At 45.2% G+C, this 9,392-nt stretch overlaps 1 protein-coding gene across 3 annotated transcripts in view; it reads left to right on the top strand.

Annotated features, from left to right (window-relative positions):
- Window positions 1-4,376, top strand: part of DMTF1 (cyclin D binding myb like transcription factor 1) — a 49,941-nt gene extending 45,565 nt beyond the window's left edge. Inside the window, exons 16-18 of one of the 3 annotated variants that reach the window (XR_011320752.1) lie at window positions 2,941-3,270; window positions 3,522-3,769; window positions 3,863-4,376. Coding sequence is in view for 1 of the 3 variants with exons in the window: in XM_069765168.1 (XP_069621269.1) it covers window positions 2,941-3,035 (95 nt within the window). In the remaining 2 variants the exon portion in view is untranslated. Of the gene's footprint in view, window positions 1-2,940 lie in introns of all 3 variants that reach the window. The other 2 variants (XR_011320751.1, XM_069765168.1) reach the window with 2 other exon arrangements.
- The last annotated feature ends 5,016 nt before the right edge of the window (window positions 4,377-9,392 follow it).

A 9,392-nucleotide genomic window follows, 5' to 3' on the forward strand; every position in this document is an offset into this window, starting at 1 on the left:
ATCGCTGGTCGGGGAAGAAAGTCCAGAACTTTGTTTCGTCGCTGGACTCCCCGTAGACATCGCTGAATCGGCGTGTGTGACACCGATTCAGCGATGTCTTCACTGGTAACCAGGGTAAACATCGGGTAACTAAGCGCAGGGCCGCGCTTAGTAACCCGATGTTTACCCTGGTTACCATCCTAAAAGTAAAAAAACAAACACTACATACAGTGGGGCAAAAAAGTATTTAGTCAGTCAGCAATAGTGCAAGTTCCACCATTTAAAAAGATGAGAGGCATCTGTAATTTACATCATAGGTAGACCTCAACTATGGGAGACAAACTGAGAAAAAAAAATCCAGAAAATCACATTGTCTGTTTTTTTAACATTTTATTTGCATATTATGGTGGAAAATAAGTATTTGGTCAGAAACAAAATTTCATCTCAATACTTTGTAATATATCCTTTGTTGGCAATGACAGAGGTCAAACGTTTTCTGTAAGTCTTCACAAGGTTGCCACACACTGTTGTTGGTATGTTGGCCCATTCCTCCATGCAGATCTCCTCTAGAGCAGTGATGTTTTTGGCTTTTGGCTTGGCAACACGGACTTTCAACTCCCTCCAAAGGTTTTCTATAGGGTTGAGATCTGGAGACTGGCTAGGCCACTCCAGGACCTTGAAATGCTTCTTACGAAGCCACTCCTTTGTTGCCCTGGCGGTGTGCTTTGGATCATTGTCATGTTGAAAGACCCAGCCACGTTTCATCTTCAATGCCCTTGCTGATGGAAGGAGGTTTGCACTCAAAATCTCACGATACATGGCCCCATTCATTCTTTCATGTACCCGGATCAGTCGTCCTGGCCCCTTTGCAGAGAAACAGCCCCAAAGCATGATGTTTCCACCACCATGCTTTACAGTAGGTATGGTGTTTGATGGATGCAACTCAGTATTCTTTTTCCTCCAAACACGACAAGTTGTGTTTCTACCAAACAGTTCCAGTTTGGTTTCATCAGACCATAGGACATTCTCCCAAAACTCCTCTGGATCATCCAAATGCACTCTAGCAAACTTCAGACGGGCCCGGACATGTACTGGCTTAAGTAGTGGGACACGTGTGGCACTGCAGGATCTGAGTTCATGGCGGCGTAGTGTGTTACTTATGGTAGGCCTTGTTACATTGGTCCCAGCTCTCTGCAGTTCATTCACTAGGTCCCCCCGCGTGGTTCTGGGATTTTTGCTCACCGTTCTTGTGATCATTCTGACCCCACGGGGTGGGATTTTGCGTGGAGCCCCAGATCGAGGGAGATTATCAGTGGTCTTGTATGTTTTCCATTTTCTAATTATTGCTCCCACTGTTGATTTCTTCACTCCAAGCTGGTTGGCTATTGCAGATTCAGTCTTCCCAACCTGGTGCAGGGCTACAATTTTGTTTCTGGTGTCCTTTGACAGCTCTTTGGTCTTCACCATAGTGGAGATTGGAGTCAGACTGTTTGAGGGTGTGCACAGGTGTCTTTTTATACTGATAACAAGTTTAAACAGGTGCCATTACTACAGGTAATGAGTGGAGGAAAGAGGAGACTCTTAAAGAAGAAGTTACAGGTCTGTGAGCGCCAGAAATCTTGATTGTTTGTTTCTGACCAAATACTTATTTTCCACCATAATATGCAAATAAAATGTTAAAAAAACAGACAATGTGATTTTCTGGATTTTTTTTCTCAGTTTGTCTCCCATAGTTGAGGTCTACCTATGATGTAAATTACAGACGCCTCTCATCTTTTTAAGTGGTGGAACTTGCACTATTGCTGACTGACTAAATACTTTTTTGCCCCACTGTACTTACCTACCGCTGTCTGTCCTCCAGCGCTGTGCTCTGCTCTCCTCCTGCTCTGGCTGTGAGCGTCGGTCAGCCGGAAAGCAGAGCGGTGACGTCACCGCTCTGCTTTCTGGCTGCCTGGCGCTCACAGCCAGACCAGAGAAGCAGAGCGCCGAGGACAGACAGCGGAAGGTAAGTATGTAGCGTTTGTTTTTTTACTTTTTAGGATGGTAACCAGGGTAAACATCGGGTTACTAAGCGCGGCCCTGCGCTTAGTTACCCGATGTTTACCCTGGTTACCGGGGACCTCGGGATCGTTGGTCGCTGGAGAGCTGTCTGTGTGACAGCTCTCCAGCGACCAAACAGCGACGCTGCAGCGATCCGGATCGTTGTCGGTATCGCTGCAGCGTCGCTATGTGTGACGGTACCTAAAGTGATGTGAACTAGTTTGCACAAAGGCTGCCATTGTTCTCAGCAGTGCAGATCCTGTGCTGCCGAGAACGATGATCTTTTGTGATTCACAGTGGATTAGTTCACTCGATTGTCTTGCTGTGTAAATGCTTTAGTCTATCTGCACACAGGCCATATTCCGTGTATTCTGCCGTAAAATACAGTACCAGCAAAATTTCACCTAAAATCTTTACAAAAAATTAGGAGATTTTCAATGTAGAATTTGACATGGAGTGCATCCTAACTTTAGCTCAGAAAGTCAGTCATATGTGGCGTTGCACCAAATATTGCACCTTTTCACAAATCTGAATGAGGCGAAAATATCTGGAAACACTAAACGCCCAAAAAGTGGAAAACAACAAAACCAGGCGCGAGCAGATATAGAATTGAAGAAAGCGCAAATAGAATAATCAATTGGGAGCCAACCAAAAAAAGGCACAAAGGTAGACATAAAACAGGTGAAAAGACAACGATACATCGGAGCCATGGTGCAGAATGTCCACTCCAGAATTGAGAGTTAAAAAGTCTCGCTGAGTACATTTTCATTACATAAGTTGCCCTGCGGTGCAAGCTTTCAGATTGGCAGCACTGTTAGTCTTTCTGTGAATTTTCATAGCCAATTTCACCATTTGTAATGCTCAGCTTGAACTCCACTACACAATCCTCATGTAACACCTAACCATTTTCCTTTCCACTAGATCCGATTTTGCAGCACCACAGGGACAACGTTCACCGAATCGACTCAGTAGATGGACCAGATTCTGATGACTCAAAAGATATTGAGGATTTATAACCCCCATGCATTCGTAGTGTCTGCTTTGACTTGCTGCACCCATTCCAACCTCACGCCTACATGTTCTAGTTGTTACAGTTTGCTATTGCACCAAATCTGTTATTTTACCACAGCAAAGTTTGCACTATTATCAAAAGCTTCTATTGTCACGGTCATGAAGTCCAGATGATAAGTGACACCTTCTCTCACAGTTTTCGGTTCACTAGTGGGGGGAGAAGAAAACGCTCGGTTTCTGGTAAATGACATTCCAGTGTTCTCTACAATGTTTCTTAAGCTTTATAATGTATCAAGAAATTCTTTACCAGATCCAGAATCTTTTTCTAGACCACTAATGTAGGAGGTGAAGCTAAGAGTGGAGCAAAGTCCTGGAAGCAATATTTAAAGAAGCAGTCTCATGAGTTTTTAATCATCATATTATATAGCTCTGTGTACTCACAATTGCTCATTTTTACTTTCTACCCAGCTAATTCTTATTTTTTCCTTTAGGTCTATGACATCACGTGATTACAAACGGACTAGCTGAATCCTTCTAAGCTCTGTGTAGAAACAAGAGGTCAATTTTCCCTGTAGGAGTCATAAGACACTGAAAAAGTCCCTAACAGCAGGGAGGAGACAGCAGTTGGGGCAAGAGTTGAAGATGGGAATGATAAAGGCAGGGACAAGAGACTTCCTGTTTCTACATAAAACGGAGAAAAAAGAAGAATTAGCTGGGTAGAAAGACAAAATGAGCAATTGTAAGTACACTGTGCTATATAATATGATAATTGCAATATATTAAGAGGATAAAAACTCTGGAGTACTTCTTTAATCTCATTCTTACATTTTAGTTTCAGGTGTCATTGAACATGGCTTACAGGGGCTGGTTCTCTACAATACTGTTTACAAAGGTGATGACGAAGTACAATACATCTGAAGAAGGCGCTAGGGACTGCCCTAGCTGATGGATGCCATTTTTAAACAAACAGGAAAACTACAACTAATCCTGTCCACAAGTCTGTCGTTCTTATGTGTTATATGGAACACAACCAGCAGGCTGACTGTAGGGCAAATGTGTTAATGGCACCATCGAGCCTGGAAGAAATGGCGTTATGACCCAGAAGCGGGGTGTAACAATCGGTGCTAATGTACATATTATCTGCTATTTATAGGTGTCCTGATAGTATTTATACAGAAAGTAGACTTTTCATTATAGAATCTTTATCAAAAACGAGCCCTGCTGCCTTACACATTTTCACGAGGAGCATTTTGGTTTCCCAGCAGTCACTGTAAAAAGATGTATAGAAATAAATTTACCCTTGCTGATCCAAATCTAACACAGAAGATAAACCAGTTACAAAAGATGCTAAAGTCTGTCTAATGTCTATTTTATGTGCAGCTTGTTGCCTTCAAGTATTCCCTGTTGTCTGCTATTTCAGGTGGAGTATAGTTTATTAGGGCTTTTTGGTCCGTGTGTGCAATGGATTGTTAGTCGGAGAGTGCACATGGGCGAATGTCCACTCAATCCCAGTCTGCATGGATGAAAAACCCAACAACTTACAGTATACTAGTGCATATGGATAGTAGGAAGCTCCTGCGTCCATCTGCGCTGCGGACGAGACTAGTCCAAGATCGCTCGGCATTACGTCTGAACCTCACGTAAGGCTTCATTCAGATCGATTCATGTATGAGTTTGGTCAGTAGTTTTTCATGGCTAGAAGCCATACCCATTGCAATCTATGGAGATTATCACATGAGGTTGGTTTTTTGGTTTTTTTTTTTTTGTAACAGTGGCCAGAAAAAAAAACTGATTCATGTCGGTTTTTGAATCAGAATTACCGATACAAGTCTGGGTTTGTGAGAAGTCACAGGTCGCACACATCGCCATCCTTGTGTGGTTTTATTTTTTCACATTGATAGGACTCATGCAGATGACCGTATTATTCGGACGAGTGCTATCCATTGTGTTGACAGATAGCACTCGACCCAATTTTACACGGTGGCTCAGTGGTTAGCTAGGTCGCACCAAGGACAACATCTGCAAGGAGTTTGTATGTTCTCCCGCAAGGAGTTTGTATGTTCTCCCCGTGTTTGTGTGGGTTTCCTCCGAGTTCTCCGGTTTCCTCCCATACTCCAAAGATATACTGGTGGGGAATCTAGATTGTGAGCTCCAATGGGGGCAGATATAACATTTGTAAAGCGCTGCGGAATAGGATGGCGCTTTATAAGCAAAGCATAATAATAACAATAATTCTTTGGGGCCATCCACTTTTCTAATTTTTTTTGTCCTCTGACATGGCCGGGCTAAGGGGAAAAAACATAAATTACTGCCTTCCTGAGTTTGAGCCGATATGCAGATCGCACTTGGCTGTGCAAGTCAATGAGTCCTTGGAAACCATCGGGCTGCACCTGGATAACATCTGAGGGTTGTCCGATTTCCACAGACTGACAGAATGGAGAACATTTTTTTTTTCTCCATCTTTTCCTCATTGGAGAGAATGGGAGCACAGTTTGTTCCGAGTGTGAGTCGCATAACTGACCAAATTATCTCGTATGAGAGAATACAGAATTGTCTGACCCTAGCCATAGGGAAGAGTCAGGCGGTTATGATCAGTTAAGGGGGAGCCGACGGCCTGTTCGAGCATTGTTTTCTGGTCCCCGTCCGAGTTATAAGGACGGCTGACTCTAGAGGTAGGAAAAGCTGTGCAATTTGTCTTTTTTTGGTATATGAGAAAAAGTATTACCGGTAATGGTAAAAACCGATACACTGATGACTTTTTTTTTTTATGTGTGAGAAAGATCACTGTGCAAACCCGGCCTTAGGCTAAGTACACATTTGCGTTCAGCAGCCCTGCATAGGGCTGCGTACTTTTTCCCTTCAGATCCGCACAGCTGTGCATGTGTCATGTGTACCTATCTTTAACATTGAAGCAAAAGAGTGGAGAAGCCAGCGCTGCCTATGGTTAAAACGCAATACATAAAGTGCAAATGCACATATTGATTTCTAACTGTATTTTCAAAATGAGACATTTAGCAAACAATTGATCAATTCTTTGAGCTACCCCGCCACTTCACGGCATTCTCATAATGGGGCAGTCCTACTCTACGTTTTTTATATTCGCTGTGCCATAAAGGCCTCCTAAACTAATTAAAAGCAAGACCACATTAAATGCAAGCTGTACCTAGGGCATTACTGAATCACTCCCATGGCGCCAGAGGGGCAAGCGAGGATAAAGGTCGACCAGGTCCAGGCATAGACATTTCAGGTCCAACCTCCACACTGCCCAGCCAGCACCACAGATAAAGGGTGAGACAGGCTGAGACACAGGTGCATAATTAAACAAAGCCTAGGGCAGGGCACAGCTGCTGTATGTGTGTACAGCAGCCTATCAATCACAAAAACACAGAAAGAATGGCGCACGTAACCTGGCACGCACGGCAACAGTGGTGGTCAGCCACGTACCAATATCAAAGCAAAAGAGGGGAGAAGCCAGCGACAGAGTGATAGACACTTTAAAAAAATTAGGCTGGCTGGTGAACCTTCAAAAGTCAAAACTAGAACCAACCAGGGTTCAGGAATTTTTGGGTCTCACCTTGGACTCAAGTTCTCAAATATGTCGCCTTCCAGTCCAGAAACGACAAAAGATACTACATCTAGTGTCAGAAGCTCACTCAAACCCTACCATGACTCTGAGGAAGGCGATGTCATTACTGGGGCCCCTCTCTGCTTGCATTCCAGCAGTTCAGTGGGCTCAACTCCACACAAGACCTCTCCAGTGGGACATTTTAAGGAACCAGAATTTGCTAAGGGGACGGTTAGAGGGTCGCATAACTCTTAAGTTTGCCTACTATTCATTCCCTAGCTTGGTGGCTAAATCCCAGCACCTATCAAAAGGGATTCCCTGGGTGATAAAGGTGTCTCAGATAGTTACCACAGACGCAAGTCCCACAGGGTGGGGGGCTTATCTGGACAACAGAGTCGCTCAGGGGGTATGGACAAGTCAGGAACTCGGGTCTTCCTCAAACCAAAAAGAGCTGAGGGCAGTAAATCATGCATTGCTATTATTCCTTGACAAATTACAAGGGCATCATGTCAGAGTATTTTCAGACAACAGAGTAGTAGTAGCCTACTTAAACCACTAGGTAGTGACCAGGTCTCAAACATTAATGAAAACCACCTCCGAAATTTTCAACTTTGTACAAACCAACTTTCTATCCTTATCGGCCCTACATATAAAAGGTGTAGAGAACCAGAAAGCGGACTTCCTGAGTTGTACCCAACTAAAACAAGGGGAATGGTCTCTAAATCAGGACATCTTCAACAAAATTACAGATCTGTGGGGAATCCCTGTAATAGACTTCTTCGCAAACATACACAACAGAAAAGTGGAAACTTTCTGCTCCCTAGATCCCAGGGGGAACCCTCAGGCTGTAGATGCATTCACAATTCCCTGGACACATACTCTTGCATATGCATTTCCTCCCACTATCCTCATTCCAGCAGTCCTGCGGAAAATCAGACAGCACAGATCCAGACTCATTCTAATAGCCCCCTTCTGGCCCAAAAGGGCCTGGTACTCCTGGTTGAGGATGCTATCGATCACTGATCCCAGGGTTCTTCCGGACCTCCTATCACATGGACTGGTGTTCCACCCTCAGTCAGAGAATCTCCACCTGACAGCGTAGAATTTGAGAGGTCACTATTGAGGGAAAGAGGGTTTTCTGACAAGCTAGTTTCTACACTAATGAAAAGTAGAAAACCTGTGACCACAAAAATATAAGGCAAAACCTGGAAGAAATTTTTGTCCTCCTCCGGGGTAAGGTTGAAAGACGGGGTCCCAGTTGCTGAAATATTAGAATTTCTACGAAAGGGGTTAGACCTAGGCCTTTCAGTTAGTACCTTCAAAGTACAGATAGCAGCTCTAGGAGCATTGTACTGTGAAAACATAGCGGCCAACCCTTGGGTAATACGGTTTGTCAGAGCAGCCGCAAGGTCTAAACCTGTAACTATACGTAGATTACCAACCTGGGATTTCAACTTAGGGTACCGTCACACACTGCCATTTCGATCGCTACGACGGTACGATTCGTGACGTTCCAGCGATATCGTTACGATATCGCTGTGTCTGACACGCAGCAGCGATCAGGGATCCTGCTGAGAATCGTACGTCGTAGCAGATCGTTTAGAACTTTCTTTCGTCGCTGGATCTCCCGCTGGCATCGCTAGATCGGTGTGTGTGACACCAATCTAGCGATGCGATCTAGCGATGCGTTCGCTTGTAACCAGGGTAAACATCGGGTTACTAAGCGCGGTCCTGCGCTTAGTAACCCGATGTTTACCCGGGTACCTCGGCATCGTTGGTCGCTGGAGAGCTGTCTGTGTGACAGCTCCCCAGCGACCACACTACGATTTACCTACGATCACGGCCAGGTCATATCGCTGGTCGTGATCGTAGGTAAATCGCATAGTGTGACGGTACCCTAAGTCTTGTCAGCTTTAACAGAATCCCCGTTTGAGCCTATAGAATCAGTACCCCTTAGGATTCTTTCACTTAAAACGGCCCTCTTGATAGCCCTGACATCGGCCCGCAGAATAATTGATCTCCAAGCCCTGTCTGCAAACCCTCCCTTTACACAAATCCTGGATGATAAGGTTATACTAAAAACAGACCCTGCCTATCTACCAAAAATTGCGTCCACATTCCATAGGTCTCAGGAAATAATCCTTCCTTCCTTCTGTCCAGACCCTAGAAATAAGAAAAATTCCACACACTAGATGTGAAAAGGTGTCTAGTTCAATATATTAAGGCCATGTTCACACAATGCGTTTTTTACTGCGGAACCGCCGCGATTTTGCTGCTGCAGGTCCGCAGCTGTTTTCCATGCAGGGTACAGTACAATGTACCCTATGGAAAACAGGAACCGCTGTGCACATGATGCGGAAATTCACTAAAAAAGCCGCGCTGAATAGCTGCGGTAAAAAAGAAGGACCATGTCACTTCTTTGTGCGGAACTGCAGCGGTTTTGCACCCATTGACCTCCATTGTGAGGGTCAAACCCGCAGTAAAACCCGCAGACGAAAAAAATATCTGCGGGTTTTCTGCGGTTTGTGGTGCAGAACCGCTGCAGCAGGAAGTGCGTGGGCGGAGTGTGGCTGTCCCCCCGTGCTCCAATCCCACCCCCCATGCTCCGATGCCACCCCCCGTGCTCCGACACCCCCCCCCCCCCCCCCCGTGACCTCATCTCCCCCCCTTATACTTACCGGGCCTCCCGGTGTCCGTCCGTCTTCTCCCTGGGCGCCGCCATCTTCCAAAATGGCGGGCGCATGCGCAGTGCGCCCGCCGAATCTGCCGGCCGGCAGATTCGTTCCAGGCACATTTT

Source organism: Ranitomeya imitator, chromosome 4 (assembly GCF_032444005.1).
Source record: "Ranitomeya imitator isolate aRanImi1 chromosome 4, aRanImi1.pri, whole genome shotgun sequence".
NCBI classification, from domain to species: domain Eukaryota; kingdom Metazoa; phylum Chordata; class Amphibia; order Anura; family Dendrobatidae; genus Ranitomeya; species Ranitomeya imitator.